A 19507-nucleotide genomic window follows, 5' to 3' on the forward strand; every position below is an offset into this window, starting at 1 on the left:
GAGGTATATGGGCCAAGTGTTGGCAAATGGGGCTAAATTAGGTTAGGTTGGTTCAGAAAAAGAAGGAAGCATATGTAAGGTATACACAGGATAATTGTGTGAATCCTTAGAAGAGTATTAAGGCAGTAGGAATATACTTAAGAGGGAAATCAGGAGGGCAAAAAGGGACGTGAGATGGCTTTGACAAATAGAATTAAGGAGAATCCAAAGGGTTTTTACAGATACATTAAGGACAAATGGGTAACTAGGGAGAGAATAGGGCCCCTCAAAGATCAGCAAGGCGGCATTTGTGTGGAGCTACAGAAAATGGGGGAGATACTAAACTAGTATTTTGCATCAGTATTTACTGTGGAAAAGGATATGGAAGATATAGACTGTAGGGAAATAGATGGTGACATCTTGAAAAATCTCCATAGTACCGAGGAGGGAGTGCTGGATGTCTTGAAATGGGTAAAGGTGGATAAATCCCCAGGACCTGATCAGGTTACCCTAGAACTCTGTGGGAAGCTAGAGAAGTGATTGCTGGGCCTCTTGCTGAGATATTTGTATCATTAATAGTCACAGGTGAGGTTCCGAAAGACTGGAGATTGGCTAACGTGGTGCCACTGTTTAAGAAAAGTGGTAAGGACAAGCCAGGGAACTATAGACCGGTGAGCCTGACCTCGCTGGAGGGCAAGTTGTTGGAGGGAATCTTCAGGGACAGGATGTACATGTATTTGGAAAGGCAAGGACTGATTCAGGATAGTCAACATGGCTTTGTGCATGGGAAATCATGTCTCACAAACTTGACCGAATTTTTTGAAGAAGTAACAAAGAAAACTGATGAGGGCAGAGCGGTAGATGTGGTCTATATGGACTTCAGTAAGGCGTTCGACAAAGTTCCACATGGGAGACTGGATAGCAAGGTTAGATCTCACGGAATACAGAGAGAACTCACCATTTGGATACAGAACTGGCTCAAAGGTAGAAGACAGAGGGTGGAGGGTTGTTTTTCAGACTGGAGGCCTGTGACCAGTGAGGTGCCACAAGGATCGATGCTGGGTCCACTACTTTTTGTCATTTACATACATAATTTGGATGCGAGCATAAGAGGTACAGTTACTAAGTTTGCAGATGACACCAAAATTGGAGGTGTAGTGGACAGCAAAGAAGGTTACCTCAGATTACAACAGGATCTGGACCAGGTGGGCCAATGGGCTGAGAAGTGGCAGATGAGTTTAATTCAGATAAATGCAAGGTGCTGCATTTTGGGAAAGCAAATCTTAGCAGGACTTATACACTTAATGGTAAGGTCCTAGGGAGTGCTGCTGAACAAAGAGACCTTGGAGTGTAGGTTCATAGCTCCTTGAAAGTGGAGTTGTAGGTAGATAGGATAGTGAAGAAGGTGTTTGGTATGCTTTCCTTTATTGGTCAATGTATTGAGTACAGGAGTTGGGAGGTCATGTTGCGGCTGTACAGGACATTGATTAGGGGCGGCATGGTGGCACAGTGGTTAGCACTGCTGCTCACAGCGCGAGAGACCCGGGTTCAATTCCCGCCTCAGGCGACTGACTGTGTGGAGTTTGCACATTTTCCCCGTGTCTGCGTGGGTTTCCTCCGGGTGCTCCGGTTTCCTCCCACAGTCCAAAGATGTGCAGGTCAGGTGAATTGGCCATGCTAAATTGTCCGTAGTGTTAGGTAAGGGGTAAATGTAGGGGTATGGGTGGGTTGCACTTCGGCGGGTCGGTGTGGACTTGTTGGGCTGAAGGGCCTGTTTCCACACTGTAATGTAATCTAATCTAATCTAAACCACTGTTGGAATATTGCGTGCAATTCTGGTCTCCTTCCTATCGGAAAGATGTTGTGAAACTTGAAAGAGTTCAGAATAAATTTACAAGGATGTTGCCAGGGTTGAAGGATCTGAGCTACAGGGAGAGGCTGAACAGGCTGGGGCTGTTTTCCCTGGAGCGTCGGAGGCTGAGGGGTGACCTTATAGAGGTTTACAAAATTATGAGGGGCATGGATAGGATAAATAGACAAAGTCTTTTCCCTGGGGTCGGGGAGTCCAGAACTAGAGGGTATAGGTTTAGGGTGAGAGGGGAAAGATATAAAAGAGACCTAAGGGGCAACTTCTTCATGCAGAGGGTGGTATGTATATGGAATGAGCTGCCAGAGCAAGTGGTGGAGGCTGGTACAATTGCAACATTTAAGAGGCATTTGGATGGGTATATGAATTGGAAGGGTTTGAGGGATATGGGCCAGGTGCTGGCAGGTGGGACTAGATTGGGTTGGGATATCTGGTCGGCATGGACGAGTTGGACCGAAGGGTCTGTTTCCATGCTGTACATCTCTATGATTCGAACCAAAAATTGACACAGGCCTACAGGGCGTTAGGGCTGTTCTCTCATTAGAGAGAGGTGACGGGTGGTGGTTTAACCTGAGGGTCACCACACACCTCAGGTGAGGGGAGAGGTTGAGAAGGAGAGTCCTTCATGGTAACTTCAGCTGCTGTGGGAATTGAACCAATGCTGTTGGCGTCTCTCTGCATTGCAAATCAGATATCTTTGTCTCAATGAATTCCGATGGGTTCAGCAGTTTCCAGCTCAAGGCATGGTTGAAAATGATGGTCCAGCAGCACTCTGTTATTCCAAATGGGTAAGGGAGTAAATGGCATCTGTTCAGACAATACGATTGGCTCCATTTGCAGAGGATGATGGGACAATCGCCAATTGGGATGGGAGAGGAATGCATTGTGAGTCTCACCAAGGAGTTCTGATACCTGCTGAGCCTTTTTAAAAATTTGTTTATAGGATGAAGACGACTCTAGCTTGGCCAACATTTATTTCCCATATCTAACTGCTCCAGAGGGCAGTGAAGAGTCAACAGCACTGCTCTAGATCTGGAGTCACACATTGGCCAGACTAGGTAAAGATGGCAGTTTCCTTCCCTCAATATTCCCCAACAATTGACACCAGTTTCACGATCATCACTCGATGGTTAATGCCAGATTTTAAAAAATGGGATCCAACTTCCATGGTAACAGGATTCAAACCCAGGTCCCCAGAGTATGACTGCGGTCTCAGGGTTAACAGTCTAGCGATAACACCATTAGACTATTGCCTCCTTTAACGAGAGCAGTTAAGTACAGAACCTGGGTTCATAAAAAAGATAAATTGCAGGAATTTCAGGTCCTTTGAGAAAATATTAAACTTTTGGATCAACTCTGGGATTGGGAGGGTTTGGTTTCCCCCGTGTCACCCAAGTGAGAGGGGATGTTTTTACTTCTAATCAGAGAGAGTGCCCAGTGACGTGGGAGAGTCTCCTCTTTTCTGGAACGCTGCATTCCCACTTTGAGCAACCTCTGGGCAATAGGGAAAAGAACAAATAGAGGGGACTCAATAAGAGGTTCACTTGGTGGGATGGGGGCGTGGTGCCTGGGGTCTGGAGCTTGTTTCCAAAAAGGGAGGTAGAGGCAGAAAGCCTTTGCACTTGGAGTTCCACCACTCACAGGGCTTGGACCAAGACTGGGAAAATGGGGACGAATAGCTCATTCTTGGCTAGCAGGTACTTGAGGGGCCAAACTGCCTCCTTTCCAAAGCTTTTGCAATGCAAATCTTTAATGTCCACGTGCAAACCTTCAAAGATGAACACATAAAATCAATAAACTGTACGGGACCTTCGGCTTTATGAGTAGAATAGTGATTACAGAAGGAAGGAAATTACATTACTCTGATATAAAACATTTATGCTACCTCAGCTGGGATACTGTGTCCACCCTTTGGGAAGGACAGTGAAAGGTTACACAGAAGTGTGACTGGAATAGTTCCAGGGTTAAGGAATTACAGCAAGAGAAAGCTATGGGAAGTTGTGGTGGGGATGTTTCAAATTGTTACGGTTTTGGATAGAATCAATAGAGGAAAACTATCTGAATCTCTGTGATGTCAACAAAGGGGGCTGCAGATTAACTAAATGAACCTAGGTGCCAAGTATCTTCTGGTACTGAGCGGGGAAGATCTGGAATGCACCGCGTGATGGAATGTTTCCTTTCGGTTCAGGAAATAACACCATCGGAGCAGACGTAGGCCCATTCAGCCCACCGAGTCTGCTCCAACATTCAGTGAGATAGCAACTGATCCGATAGCCCTAAACCCCACTTTACTGCCTTTCCCCTCCATACCCTTTCTGATTAAAAATCGGTTGGTCTCAGCCTCAAGTATACTTCATGAGCCAGCCCTCTGTGGTAAAGGCTTCCACAGATCATTGGATAAACAATCCATGAACTGGGTAAATACTTGGAGGGAAAATGATGCGGGTGATGGGGGTGAAGTTGGATGCGGGACTTAATGCGATCGCTCTTCAAAGGAGCTAGCACAGAGGCGATGGGCGATAGGTCACCCTCTGCCTTTTGTTTTCTTTATTCTTCGATGGGATGTAGACACTGCTGGCAAAGCCAACAGTTATCGCCTGGCCCTAATGGCCCTTGAACTCAGTGATCTTTTTGGGCCATTTCTAAAGGCCGTTGAGAGTCAACCCAAAAGAAAAACCAAGGATCTAGGAATGCCAGAAATCTGAAACACAAACAGAAATTGCTGGAGAAACTCAGCAGGTCTGGCAGCATCTGTGGAGAGAGGAAGCAGAGTTAATGTTTCGGGTCCAGTGACCCTTCTTCCAAACTGAGTCAACCACGTCGCTGTGGGTCTGGAGTCATGTATAGGCCAGACCAGGTGAGGATGGCAGTTTTTTTCCCTAAAGGACATTGGTGAACCTGATGGGTTTTTATGGCAATCGACGTGGTTGTCATGGTCACCGTCACGGAGACTTGCTTCATATTGTGGAAGACCTGGACCATTTAAATATCTTAGTGACTCACTGACAATGGAATACCACTGGAATGCATGGGAAGGAGGAGCATCCTGGGGCAACTAATCAATCTAGAGATGTCCACCTCAGAGCAGAAAGGGTTCAGAGTAAAGTGAAGTGGAGTTCAGGATTAACAGACCAGCAACGCGCTCAGAACACAGGGACACTTGAACAGGAGTAGGCCTTTCAGCCCCTCCAGAGTGCTCCGTCATTCCATGGCCGTTCTCTGGCCTAACTCCATATGCCTGCCTTGGGCCTATATCCCTTGCTTAATAATAATTTGTCTCTCTCAGAATGAAGAGTGATGATTGAATTAGCCTTGGCCATTGTTTGTGGAAGAGAGTTCCAAACCTCCATGTCTCTTTGTGCGTAGAAGTAATTCCTAAAACCGCTCCTGAATGGCCTGGCCCTGAGACTGCATCACCTGGTTCTGGAGTGAGATTATGTTCCCTACAGCATGGAAACAGGCCCTTTGGCCCAACACGTCCACACCGACCCTCCGAAGAGTAGCCCATCCCCCTACCCTATATTTACACCTGACACTATGGGCAATTTAGCATGACCAATTCACCTAAACTGCACGTCTTTGGATTGTGGGAAGAAACCCACACAGACACGGGGAGAATATGCAGACAGTCACCCGAGGCTGGAATCGAACCCAGGTCCCTGGTGTTGTGAGGCAGCAGTGCTAACCGCTGAGCTACTGTGCCACACATGCAAATCTTCATCCAGTTGAAATAGTATATCTTTATCTACCCTATCCTTCCCTGTTAATATTTCGAAAACCTCGATCAGATCTCTCCTTAACCTTCTAAATTCGAGGGAATAAAGGCCTAATTTGTCTAATCTCTCTGCATAACTTAACCCCTGAATTCCTGGTATCATCTTTGTAAACCTGCATTGTACTCATTCAAGGGACAAAACAAACCTAAGGTATGGTTCTCATTGAATGGCACAGCAGACTCGATGGGCTGAATGGACTATTTCTGCTCTTATGTTCATAGTGTTGTCCTGGGATTTTCATGGAGTGGAACAGGGAGAAAGCAGGAGGTTCTGCTACCAGGTGACATGGAGAGGCAAAAGATCTGGTGAGGAGATGAGCTTTCTTTGACACAACATGTTGTTGGGACGTCACCTGAAATTCATCTTCAAAGGGAATAGGAGAAAGGCAGAGAGGGAGCCAGAGTGCACAGATCACTGAGGGTGGCAGCAAAGGTTGAGAGAGAATTTCATAAACCACATAGCGTTGTCAGCTTTATTAGTGGAGGCATAGAGAACGAGAGCAGGAAGGGCATGTTGAACTTGTACAAGAGACTTGTTTGCCCCCCCCCCCCCCGCCGCAGCTGGGGTACTGTGTACGCATGTGGGTGCCACATGATGGGAGTGATATGAAGACATCAGAGAGCGTGCAGAAGCGATTTATGAGAATGGTTCCAGGATTGAGAAGATTTGGTTGTGAAGGTGGAAACTGAGTGGTTGGAACTGTTTTCCTTGGAGTACAGAACGCCAAGAGGAAGATCTGATTGAAGTATTTCAGAACAGTACAAAACTCTGGTACGGCCACACTTGGAGTATTGTGTACAGTTCTGGTCACCGCATTATAAGAAGGATGTGGAAGCTTTGGAAAGGGTGCAGAGGAGATTTACTAGGGTGTTGCCTGGTATGGAGGGAAGGTCTTACGAGGAAAGGCTGAGAGACTTGAGGCTGTTTTTGTTAGAGAGAAGAAGGTTGAGAGGTGACTTAATAGAAACATACAAGATCATCAGAGGGTTATAAAGGGTGGACAGGGAGACCCTTTTTTCCAAGAATGGTGATGGCGAGCACAAGGGGCATAGCTTTAAATTGAGGAGTGGTATGTATAGGACAGATGTCAGAGGTAGTTTCTTTACTCAGAGAGTAGTAAGGGTATGGAATGCTTTGCCTGCAACAGTAGTAGATTCACCAAGTTTAAGTGCATTTAAGTTGTCATTGGACAGGCATATGGACATACATGGAAGAGTGTAGGTTGGATGGGCTTCAGATTAGTATGACAGGGCAGCACAACATCGAGGGCCGAAGGGCCTGTACTGCGCTGTAATGTTCTGTGTTCTATGTTAGCCATGAGGGATCCAGGCTGACGGATCTGGACGGGAGAAAATGCTGGCACTTGTGAAATGAGAGGGGGCACAAAGTCCAAACTGATTAGTGGAGATCAGTCCATCAGAAAGCAAGTGCAGGCCTGGAAGGACTGTGTGGTTAGCATGGCTGCCTCACAGTGCCAGGGGCTAGCTTTCGATTCCTGGCCTGGGTGACTGTCTATGTGGAGCTTGCATGTTCTCCCAGTATCTGCATGGGCTTCCTCCCACAGTCCAAAGAATGTGCGAGTTAGGATGGATTGACCATGTAAAATTGCCCATACTGTCCGGGGATGTGCAGGTTAGTTGGGTTAGTCATAGGAAATGTGGGGTTGAAGGGCTAGGGTGTGGGACTCTCTCTGGAGGGTCAGTGTGGACTTGATGGGCCAAATGGCTTGCCCCCACACTGTAGGTGGTGGGCTGAATAGCCTCCTCTTGCCTTGCAATGATTCTGTGCAGTAGGAACAAAAGGGAGCGGGTCTAATTAGGCTCTAATTAGGCTGCCCTTTGGGTACAAGCATGATGAATGGCCTCTTTTTGCCATCATTCCATGAGGGTACTTACTATGTCAGTGTAGGCCTCAGTCATTTGGATCCACTGTCCCCCTGGCAACCGGGCCTGATTTTCAAACACTTCCTCAACGAAGGTCATGTGACCAGCATCCACATCGTACAGCAACCTGTAAGTGAGAATGCCCCGAAATATGTTAATGTGTTCTATCCCCTTACCCTTATCGACCCAGTAACCACAGCCAAGGGCCAGTGGGTATTAATGGGGGCAATAGGGCTATCATTGATAACAGAGACCGAACTGAAGACTGCAACAACCACACTCTTTAGAAATTCAGCTCATGGGACCCTAGCAACAAAGACATTGCAATACCCCTGGGTGAGGTGGGAGTTCGTGCTTGTATGAGTCAATAGTATAATTAGTGACAGCTACTTCTGCATGGACTCAGGCTCCGTCCCTTGGCCAGAGGTTAGCAGAGACTCTCTGGATCACTCTTGGGATGATAGCAATGCAACTGATCAATTCTGACCAAGTGATCTCTTCTTGGGGTGGGGTGAAGTGGGTGGGAGGTGAGAGTGATCCCACGGAACAGGACAGCAAGGGTGCCCCTCTCTGTAATGCCTTCAAGAGATTCATAACCCATGAAACAACTCTTGAGGTGCCTTCACTGTGGCAAGTGCAGGAGTCGACAAATGCACAGCAAGATCCCAAGTAGCGGGACAGGGTCATAACACGACAGCTGGCATTTCTGCTTTTCCATGGTGGGGCCAATACTGGTTGGGATACTAGGAATAACCCTACCCCATCTTCCAAGACAATGCTCACTCAAGACGGGTAGACAGGAGCCATGGTTTAGCAACTCATTCGCAATGACAGTGCCTTTGGAGTGACTCTCCTTCAGGATCACATCAGCTCGTGTGCAGGATCTGCTGTGGGACTTGATCCCATAACCTTTTGACTAGAATGTCACCCATTAACACTCAAGGGAGCACTTTGCACGTGAACAGTGAGCCCTCGATGGGCCGAAGGGCCCTTTCTCTGTGTTTAGGCCTCAGGTAACTCAGCAGGGCCTGCTCTGCCCGTCCATGGTACACCATCAGAGCTTCCGTTTAATTGGAAAGTGGCAAAAAAAAATGCTCAAATTGCCGAAGCTGCACATTCTCAATCCCAGCACCCCTCACTCGCACCCGGACCTGAAACACACACTCACGTTTTCTCAGGAGAGATGAACCAGTCTCCTGCCCAAGCCCAGCCTGCCGACGGCCGGAAGGAATCCTTGGGGAGCTTGATCTTCCCGGTGACGTCGGAGTATTTGGGATAGGTGAGGCCCGTTGTGCCCCAATTCCCGACCAGGGCCAACTTGGTCTGGTTTTCGTACTGCACGAGAAAGACAGCTCCGTTAGCCTCATTCACCCCCATCCGGGATTACACAGCCCCCAAGTTACCCAAACCCCAGAGGGAATCAACTCTTACCAAGCACAGACTTCACAAAAAATGGAAACCTGATCAGACTCAAGAAGCTTGACACCATCCATAACAAAGTAGCCTGCTTCTATGGCGCAATTATGGACAGGCCATAAATGTTGGTTAGCCAGCGACACCCCTGTCCCACAAGTGATTTTTAAAAATACTCCCCTGCTCTGGTACAAATGTAACAGGAGCTAGGCAAGAGGAGCAAATTATTTACAATAATTCAGGTTTCACTATCCCAAATCAGGCTGGGACAGCACTGCATCATGTTATTCTAGACTGTGGGCGGCACGGTGGCTCAGTGGTTAGCACTGCTGCCTCACAGCACCAGAGACCCGGGTTCAATTCCCGCCTCAGGGGACTGACTGTGTGGAGTTTGCACGTTCTCGCCGTGTCTGCGTGGGTTTCCTCCGGGTGCCCCGGTTTCCTCCCACAGTCCAAAGATGTGCAGGCCAGGTGAATTGGCCATGCTGAATTTCCCGTAGTGTTAGGTAAGGGGTAAATGTAGGTGTATGGGTGGGTTGCGCTTCGGCAGGTCGCTGTGGACTTGTTGGGCCGAAGGGCCTGTTTCCACACTGTAATCTAATCTAATCGAATACTGATGTAGAGGGGCCCAGTGTTGGACTGGGAAGGACAAGGTCAGAAGTCACATGACACCAGGTGATCGTCTAACAGGTTTATTTGAAATCACAAGCTTTCAGAGCACTGCCCCTTCGTCAGGGTGCTTTCAAATAAACCTGCTGGACTATAACCTGGTGTCGTGTGACTGCTGGCTTTGTTCTAGATTGCAAGATGTACTATCGTGGTACACTCCAGAACAAACTGTCCTCTGGCTAGCCTAGGGCACACTATCAGCACCCCATGTTATCCTAGAACACATCCATTAAAATCTAGTATTCTACAGCAAAGCATGGACTACCCCAAAGTTATTCTAGAACACACTGTTGAACGTTTCTACTTGTTTGCGAATACAAATACAGCTAGTCCGAGTCACTGCACACTTACAGGTGCACTCAGCCTCTTGTATCGTTGTTCCAGAATGCAATGCTGGACGTTCTAGAGCACACTTGCTGTCTCATCATATTCTCAAATTCAAGATATTCATACCCAATTTACTCTAGAACACGTTATTTGCAAATCCAAATTATCCAGGAAATAAAAATGGCATGCCAAGTGCATTTACCGTCCAGGTTATTCGAGAACATCTTTGCCAGGTTTGCTAGAGCTCCTAGGGAGGGTTTAAACGAGATTGACAGGGAGGTGGGAACCTGAGCTAAGGATCAGATGATGGAGTAGGTAGTGAACGGCCAGAAACAGTTTGCACAGAATCTATGAGGACGGATACACACTTGATAGGGCAAAGGTGCAGTCAGTGGGATGGGTTGAACTGTATCTATTTTAATGCAAGAAGTGTCAGGAATAAGGGTGATAAATTCAGAGCATGGATTAGTACATGAATGATGATGTTGTGGCCGTTACGGAGACTTGGATATCACAGGGGCAGGAATGGTTGTTGGATGTTCCAGGGTTTCAAAAGGAATAGGTGATGGGGTAAAAGAGGTGGAGGAGTGTCATTGCTAATCAGAGATAGTATCACAGCTGCAGAAAGGAAGGTCATCAGGGAGGGTTTGTCCACAATCAGTCTGGGTGGAAGTCAGAAACAGGAAAGGAGCAGTCACTCTATTGGGAGTTTCCTACAGACCCCCCCAGAGACACAGAGGAGCAGATTGGGAGGCAGAGTTTGGAAAGATGCAGAAGTAATAGGGTTGTTGTCATGGATGACTTCAACTTCCCTAATATTGATTGTCACCTCCTTAGTTCAAATAGTATGGATGGAGCAGTTTTTGTCAGGTGTGTCCAGGAAGGGTTCCTGATGCTATATGTCAATAGGCTGACTAGAGTGGAGGCCATATTGGATTTGGTGATTGGCAACTAACCATGCCAGGTGTCAGATCTTTTGGTGGGAGAGCATTTCGGTGATAGTGATCACAACTCCCTGGCCTTTACTATAGTCATGGAGGGGGATAGGAGCAGACAGTATGGGAAAGTATTTAATTGGGGGAGGGGGAATTACAATGGCATCAGGCAGGAACTGGGGTCGCCTAAATTAGGAACAGATGTTCTCCAGGAAATGCATAAGAAGTTGTTTAGGAAGCACTTGCTGATCGTGCTGGATAGGTTTGTCCCACTGAGGCAAGGAAGGGATGGTAGGGCAAAGGAACCTTGGGTGACAAGGGATGTGGAACATCTAGTAAAGAGGAAGAGGAAGCTTACTTAAGGTTGAAGAGGCAAGGATCAGACAGGGCTCTAGTGGGTTACAAGGGAACCAGAAAGGAACTGAAGAATGGACTTAGGAGAGCTAGAAGGGGGCATGAAAAATCTTTAGTGAGTAGGATTAAAGAAAACCCTAAGGCATTCTACACCTATGTGAGGAACAAGAGGATGGCCAGACTGAGGGTAGGTCCAATCAGGGATAGTGGAGACAATTTGTGCCTGGAGTCAGAGGAAGTAAGGGAGGGCCTTAATGAATACTCAACTTCAATATTCACTACTGAGAGGGATCTTAATATTTCTGAGGACAGAGTGAAACAGACCGATATGCTCAAACAGATTGATGTTAAGGAGAAGGATGTGCTGAAAATTTTGAAAAACATAAGGATATACCTGAGGTTACTACAGGAAGCGAGGGAAGAGATTGCTGCACCTTTGACGATGATCTTTGCGTCCTCACTGTCCACTGGAATAGTACCAGATGATTGGAGGGTGGCAAATGTTATTCCTTTGTTCATGAAAGGGAATAGGGATAATCCTGGGAATTACAGACTGGTCAGTCTTATGTCAGTGGTGGGCAAATTATTGGAGAGGATTCTGAGAGACAGAATTTATGATTATTTGGAAAGCCATAGTTTGTTTAGAGATAGTCAGCATGGCTTTATGAGGTAAAAACAATGACTGCAGATGCTGGAAACCAGATTCTGGATTAGTGGTGCTGGAAGAGCACAGCAATACAGGCAGCATCCGAGGAGCAGCTTTATGAGGGGCAGGTCATGTCTCACGAACCTTATTGAATTCTTTGAGGATGTGATAAAACACATTGATGAAGATAGAGCAGTGGATGTGGTGTAAATGGATTTTAGCAAGGTGTTTGATAAGGTTCCCCATGTAGGCTCATTCAGAAAGTAAGGAGGTCTGGGATACAGGGAAATTTGACTGTCTGGCTACAGAACTGGCTGACCCATAGAAGACAGAGGGTGGTAGTAGATGGAAAGTATTCAACCTGGAGCTCAGTGACCAGTGGTGTTCCACAGGGATCGGTTCTGGGACCTCTGCTCTTTGTGAATTTTATAAGTGATTTGGACGAGGAAATGGAAGGGTGGGTTAGTAGGTTTGCCGATGACGCGAAGGCTGGTGGAGTTGTGGATAGTGTGGAAGGCTGTTGTAGGTTGCAACAGGACATTGACAGAATGCAGAGCTGGCATGGGAATTAGCAGATGGAGTTCAACTTGGAAAGTGTGAAGTCGTTCATGGTGGATAGTCGAATTTGAATGTAGAATACAGGGTTAAAGGCAGGATTCTTGGCAGTGTGGAGGAACAGAGGGATCTTGGAGTCCACTTCCATAGATCCCTCAAAGTTGCCACCCAAGTTTACAGGGTTGTTAAGAAGGTGAATGGTGTGTTGGTTTTCATTAGCAGATCCATAGAGGTTAACCCACACTTGGAATATTGCATTCAGTTATTGTCACCTCATGAGAGGAAGGATGTGGAAGTTTTAGAGAGCGTGTATAGGAGATTTACCAGGATGCTGCCTGGACTGGAGAGCATGTCTTATGAAGAAAGGTTGAGGGAGCTTGGGCTTTTCTCATTGGAGCAAAGAAGGGTGAGAGGCAACTTGATAGAGGTGTACAAGATGTTGAGAAGTATAGATAGAGTGGATAGCTAGAGACGTTTTCCCAGGACAGAAATGGCTATCACGAGGGGTCATACTTTTAAGGGTGATTGGAGGAAGGTATAGGGGAGATGTTAGAGGTAGGTTCTTTAACAGAGAGTGGTGGGTGTGGGGAATTCACTGCCAGCGGTGGTAGTAGAGTCAGAGATATTAGGGACATTTAAGCAACTCTTGGAAAGGCACATGGAAGATAGGACAATGAAGTTTATGTCGGTTAGTTTGATCTTAGAGTAGGATAAAAGGCCAGCACAACATCAACACAACTGTGTTATACTGTTCTGTTCTATCTGAGAGTCATTGAGTCACAGAGGTATACAGAATGAAAACAGACCCTTCGGTCCAACTCGTTCATGCTGACCAGATATCCTAAATTAATCTCGTCCCATTTACCAGCACCTGGCCCATATCCCTCTCAACCCTTCCTATTCATATACCCATCCAGGTGCCTTTTAAATGTTGTAATTGTACCAGCCTCCACCACATCCTCTGGCAGTTCATTCCATACACACACCACCCTCTGCATGAAAAGGTTGCCCCTTAGGTCCCTTTTAAATCTTTCCCCTCTCACCCTAAACCTATGCCCTCTAGCATTGGACTCCCTCACCCTGGGGAAAAGTCCTTGTCTAATCATTCTATCCATGCCCCTCATAATTTTATAAACCTCTATAAGGTCACTCCTCGGTCTCTAACACTCAACAGCAAACAGCCCCAGTCTGTTCAGCCTGTCCCTATAGCTCAAATCCTCCAACCCTGGCAACGTCCTTATAAATCTTTTCTGAACCTTTGCAAGTTTCCCAACATCCTTCCAATAAAAGAAAAAATACAATTTTATGCAATATTCCAACAGTGGCCTAACCAATGTTCTGCACAGCCACAACATGACCTCCCAACTCCTGTACCCAATACTCTGACCAATAAAGGAAAGCAAGCCAAACGCCTTCTTCACTATCCTGTCTACCTTCAACTCCAATTTCAAGCAACTATGAACCTGCACTTTGTTCACTAACATTCCCCAGGACCTTACCATTAAGTGTATAAGTCCTGCTCTGATTTACCTTTCCAAAATGCAGCACCTCACATTTATCTAAATTAAACTCCATCTGCCACTTCTCAGCCCATTGGCCCATCTGATCAAGATCCTGTTGTAATCTGAGGTAACCCTCTTCGCTGTCCACTACACCTCCAATTTTGGTGTCATCTGCAAACTTACTAACTATACCTCTTATGTTCACATCCAAATCATTTATATAAATGATGAAACGTAGTGGACCCAGCACTGATCCTTGTGGCACTCCATTGGTCACAGGTCTCCAGTCTGAAAAACAACCCTCCACCACCACTCTCTGTCTCCTACCTTTGAGCCCGTTCTGCATCCAAAAGGCTAGTTCTCCCTGTATTCCATGAGATCTAAAGTTGCTCATCAGTCTACCAGGGGGATCCTTGTCGAACAGCTTACTGAAGTCCATATAGATCAAGTCAATCAATTCTTACCTCATACCACATTAGAAAAAAGCATTCACAATCAAGGCTTTCAAAAACATCACACTTACTAGTCTGGATGATTCTCCATCCTAATGAGTACCGTGGGCCACGTTAGAATACAATATGTATTAGCCCAGGTAATGTTAGAACATGACATTCCCTGTTACGTATCACAAACCGGGGAAACTGAGGAAGACACCAGTTACTAACATAGATCACTCACAGAAACCAGTGGGACTTACCGTTTCTGCAAACACGGACAGCTTGCCTTCAGTGAACTGGTTAAATTCCTTGTTATCCGCTGCCAATCCGAACCAGATCCGCACTCGGACCTGGCCGGGGAGCTTATCGAACTTAGAGCTGTTACGCGGGTGCTGTGGAGAAAGGTCAGGGTGGTGAAGCTCAAAACACACCAAAAGACAGATCAATAGGAAACCGCTGGCGAAGGCGCTACTTAAGCCGTCTCACTCCAGTCAATACTGTACACTCCCCAATCCCTGCATCATTCCACTCAATACTGTACACTCCCCAATCCCTGTCTCACTCCAGTCAATACTGTACACTCCCCAATCCCTGTCTCACTCCAGTCAATACTGTACACTCCCCAATCCCTGCATCATTCCACTCAATACTGTACACTCCCCAATCCCTGTCTCACTCCAGTCAATACTGTACACTCCCCAATCCCTGTCTCACTCCAGTCAATACTGTACACTCCCCAATCCCTGTCTCACTCCACTCAATACTGTACACTCCCCAATCCCTGTCTCACTCCACTCAATACTGTACACTCCCCAATCCCTGCATCATTCCACTCAATACTGTATACTCCCCAATCCCTGTCTCACTCCAGTCAATACTGTACACTCCCCAATCCCTGTCTCACTCCAGTCAATACTGTACACTCCCCAATCCCTGTCTCACTCCACTCAATACTGTACACTCCCCAATCCCTGCATCATTCCACTCAATACTGTATACTCCCCAATCCCTGTCTCACTCCACTCAATACTGTACACTCCCCAATCCCTGTCTCACTCCAGTCAATACTGTACACTCCCCAATCCCTGTCTCACTCCAGTCAATACTGTACACTCCCCAATCCCTGTCTCACTCCAGTCAATACTGTACACTCCCCAATCCCTGTCTCACTCCAGTCAATACTGTACACTCCCCAATCCCTGTCTCACTCCACTCAATACTGTATACTCCCCAATCCCTGTCTCACTCCACTCAATACTGTACACTCCCCAATCCCTGTCTCACTCCAGTCAATACTGTACACTCCCCAATCCCTGTCTCACTCCAGTCAATACTGTACACTCCCCAATCCCTGTCTCACTCCAGTCAACACTGTACACTCCCCAATCCCTGTCTCACTCCAGTCAATACTGTACACTCCCCAATCCCTTTCTCACTCCACTCAATACTGTACACTCCCCAATCCCTGCATCATTCCACTCAATACTGTATACTCCCCAATCCCTGTCTCACTCCACTCAATACTGTACACTCCCCAATCCCTGTCTCACTCCAGTCAATACTGTACACTCCCCAATCCCTGCATCATTCCACTCAATACTGTACACTCCCCAATCCCTGTCTCACTCCAGTCAATACTGTACACTCCCCAATCCCTGTCTCACTCCAGTCAATACCGTACACTCCCCAATCCCTGTCTCACTCCAGTCAATACTGTACACTCCCCAATCCCTGTCTCACTCCAGTCAATACCGTACACTCCCCAATCCCTGTCTCACTCCAGTCAATACTGTACACTCCCCAATCCCTGCATCATTCCACTCAATACTGTACACTCCCCAATCCCTGTCTCACTCCAGTCAATACTGTACACTCCCCAATCCCTGTCTCACTCCAGTCAATACTGTACACTCCCCAATCCCTGTCTCACTCCACTCAATACTGTACACTCCCCAATCCCTGCATCATTCCACTCAATACTGTACACTCCCCAATCCCTGTCTCACTCCAGTCAATACCGTACACTCCCCAATCCCTGTCTCACTCCAGTCAATACTGTACACTCCCCAATCCCTGCATCATTCCACTCAATACTGTACACTCCCCAATCCCTGTCTCACTCCAGTCAATACTGTACACTCCCCAATCCCTGTCTCACTCCAGTCAATACTGTACACTCCCCAATCGCTGTCTCACTCCAGTCAATACTGTACACTCCCCAATCCCTGTCTCACTCCAGTCAATACTGTACACTCCCCAATCCCTGTCTCACTCCAGTCAATACTGTACACTCCCCAATCCCTGTCTCACTCCAGTCAATACTGTACACTCCCCAATCCCTGCATCATTCCACTCAATACTGTACACTCCCCAATCCCTGTCTCACTCCAGTCAATACTGTACACTCCCCAATCCCTGTCTCACTCCAGTCAATACTGTACACTCCCCAATCCCTGTCTCACTCCAGTCAATACTGTACACTCCCCAGTCCCTGCATCATTCCACTCAATACTGTACACTCCCCAATCCCTGACTCACTCCAGTCAATACTGTACACTCCCCAATCCCTGTCTCACTCCAGTCAATACTGTACACTCCCCAATCCCTGTCTCACTCCAGTCAATACTGTACACTCCCCAATCCCTGTCTCACTCCAGTCAATACTGTACACTCCCCAATCCCTGTCTCACTCCAGTCAATACTGTACACTCCCCAATCCCTGTCTCACTCCAGTCAATACTGTACACTCCCCAATCCCTGACTCACTCCAGTCAATACTGTACACTCCCCAATCCCTGTCTCACTCCAGTCAATACTGTACACTCCCCAATCCCTGTCTCACTCCAGTCAATACTGTACACTCCCCAATCCCTGTCTCACTCCAGTCAATACTGTACACTCCCCAATCCCTGTCTCACTCCAGTCAATACTGTACACTCCCCAATCCCTGTCTCACTCCAGTCAATACTGTACACTCCCCAATCCCTGTCTCACTCCAGTCAATACTGTACACTCCCCAATCCCTGTCTCATACCAGTCAATACTGTACACTCCCCAATCCCTGTCTCACTCCAGTCAATACTGTACACTCCCCAATCCCTGTCTCACTCCACTCAATACTGTACACTCCCCAATCCCTGTCTCACTCCAGTCAATACCGTACACTCCCCAATCCCTGTCTCACTCCAGTCAATACTGTACACTCCCCAATCCCTGTCTCACTCCACTCAATACTGTACACTCCCCAATCCCTGCCTCATTCCACTCAATACTGTACACTCCCCAATCCCTGTTTCACTCCAGTCAATACTGTACATTCCCCAATCCCTGTCTCACTCCAGTCAATACTGTACACTCCCCAATCCCTATCTCACTCCAGTCAATACTGTACACTCCCCAATCCCTGTCTCACTCCAGTCAATACTGTACACTCCCCAATCCCTGTCTCACTCCAGTCAATACTGTACACTCCCCAATCCCTGTCTCACTCCAGTCAATACTGTACACTCCCCAATCCCTGTCTCATTCCAGTCAATACTGTACACTCCCCAATCCCTGTCTCACTCCAGTCAATACTGTACACTCCCCAATCCCTGTCTCACTCCAGTCAATACTGTACACTCCCCAATCCCTGTCTCACTCCAGTCAATACTGTACACTCCCCAATCCCTGTCTCACTCCAGTCAATACTGTACACTCCCCAATCCCTGTCTCACTCCAGTCAATACTGTACACTCCCCAATCCCTGTCTCACTCCAGTCAATACTGTACACTCCCCAATCCCTGTCTCACTCCAGTCAATACTGTACACTCCCCAATCCCTGTCTCACTCCAGTCAATACTGTACACTCCCCAATCCCTGTCTCACTCCAGTCAATACTGTACACTCCCAATTCCTGTCTCACTCCAGTCAATACTGTACACTCCCCAATCCCTGTCTCATTCCAGTCAATACTGTACACTCCCCAATCCCTGTCTCATACCAGACAATACTGTACACTCCCCAATCCCTGTCTCACTCCAGTCAATACTGTACACTCCCCAATCCCTGTCTCACTCCAGTCAATACTGTACACTCCCCAATCCCTGTCTCATACCAGTAAATACTGTACACTCCCCAATCCCTGTCTCATTCCAGTCAATACTGTACACTCCCCAATCCCTGTCTCATTCCAGTCAATACTGTACACTCCCCAATCCCTGCCTCATTCCACTCAATACTGTACACTCCCCAATCCCTGTCTCACTCCAGTCAATACTGTACACTCCCCAATCCCTGTCTCACTCCAGTCAATACTGTACACTCCCCAATCCCTGTCTCATTCCAGTCAATACTGTACACTCCCCAATCCCTGTCTCACTCCAGTCAATACTGTACACTCCCCAATCCCTGCCTCATTCCACTCAATACTGTACACTCCCCAATCCCTGTCTCACTCCAGTCAATACTGTGCACTCCCCAATCCCTGTCTCACTCCAGTCAATACTGTACATTCCCAAATCCCTGTCTCACTCCAGTCAATACTGTACATTCCCAAATCCCTGTCTCACTCCAGTCAATACTGTACACTCCCCAATCCCTGCCTCATTCCACTCAATACTGTACATTCCCAAATCCCTGTCTCACTCCAGTCAATACTGTACACTCCCCAATCCCTGTCTCATTCCAGTCAATACTGTACACTCCCCAATCCCTGTCTCACTCCAGTCAATACTGTACACTCCCCAATCCCTGTCTCACTCCAGTCAATACTGTACACTCCCCAATCCCTGTTTCACTCCAGTCAATACTGTACATTCCCCAATCCCTGTCTCACTCCAGTCAATACTGTACATTCCCAAATCCCTGTCTCACTCCAGTGAATACTGTACACTCCCCAATCCCTGTCTCACTCCAGTCAATACTGTACACTCCCCAATCCCTGCCTCATTCCAGTCAATACTGTACACTCCCCAATCCCTGCCTCACTCCAGTCAATACTGTACACTCCCCGATCCCTGCCTCATTCCAGTAGATACCATTCCCAATCTCTGTCTAATTCCAGCTGATATGGCACAGCCCTCAGTTCCCAAACTCTGATATACTGATGAACTGTCCAAGGAGGGAGCTGGTTAAAGGCACATGGTACCACACAATCTTCAAAGTAAGTCTACATTTATGGAA

The 19507-nt window shown here is 47.2% G+C and overlaps 1 protein-coding gene across 6 annotated transcripts in view; it reads right to left on the bottom strand.

The window, feature by feature from the left end:
• Positions 1 to 19507, bottom strand: part of dysf (dysferlin, limb girdle muscular dystrophy 2B (autosomal recessive)) — a 407686-nt gene that overhangs the window by 173709 nt on the left and 214470 nt on the right. For all 6 annotated transcript variants that reach the window (XM_087991921.1, XM_087991945.1, XM_087991926.1 and 3 more), the window contains 3 exons: positions 14604 to 14735; positions 8674 to 8840; positions 7518 to 7632 (listed from right to left, as the gene is read on the bottom strand). In XM_087991921.1, coding sequence (XP_087848047.1) covers positions 7518 to 7632; positions 8674 to 8840; positions 14604 to 14735 — 414 coding nt within the window. The remainder of the gene's footprint in view (positions 1 to 7517; positions 7633 to 8673; positions 8841 to 14603; positions 14736 to 19507) is intronic.

Source organism: Chiloscyllium plagiosum, unplaced genomic scaffold (assembly GCF_037043375.1).
Source record: "Chiloscyllium plagiosum isolate Xiang-an unplaced genomic scaffold, Cpla_swu_hap1 HiC_scaffold_1, whole genome shotgun sequence".
NCBI classification, from domain to species: Eukaryota; Metazoa; Chordata; class Chondrichthyes; order Orectolobiformes; family Hemiscylliidae; genus Chiloscyllium; species Chiloscyllium plagiosum.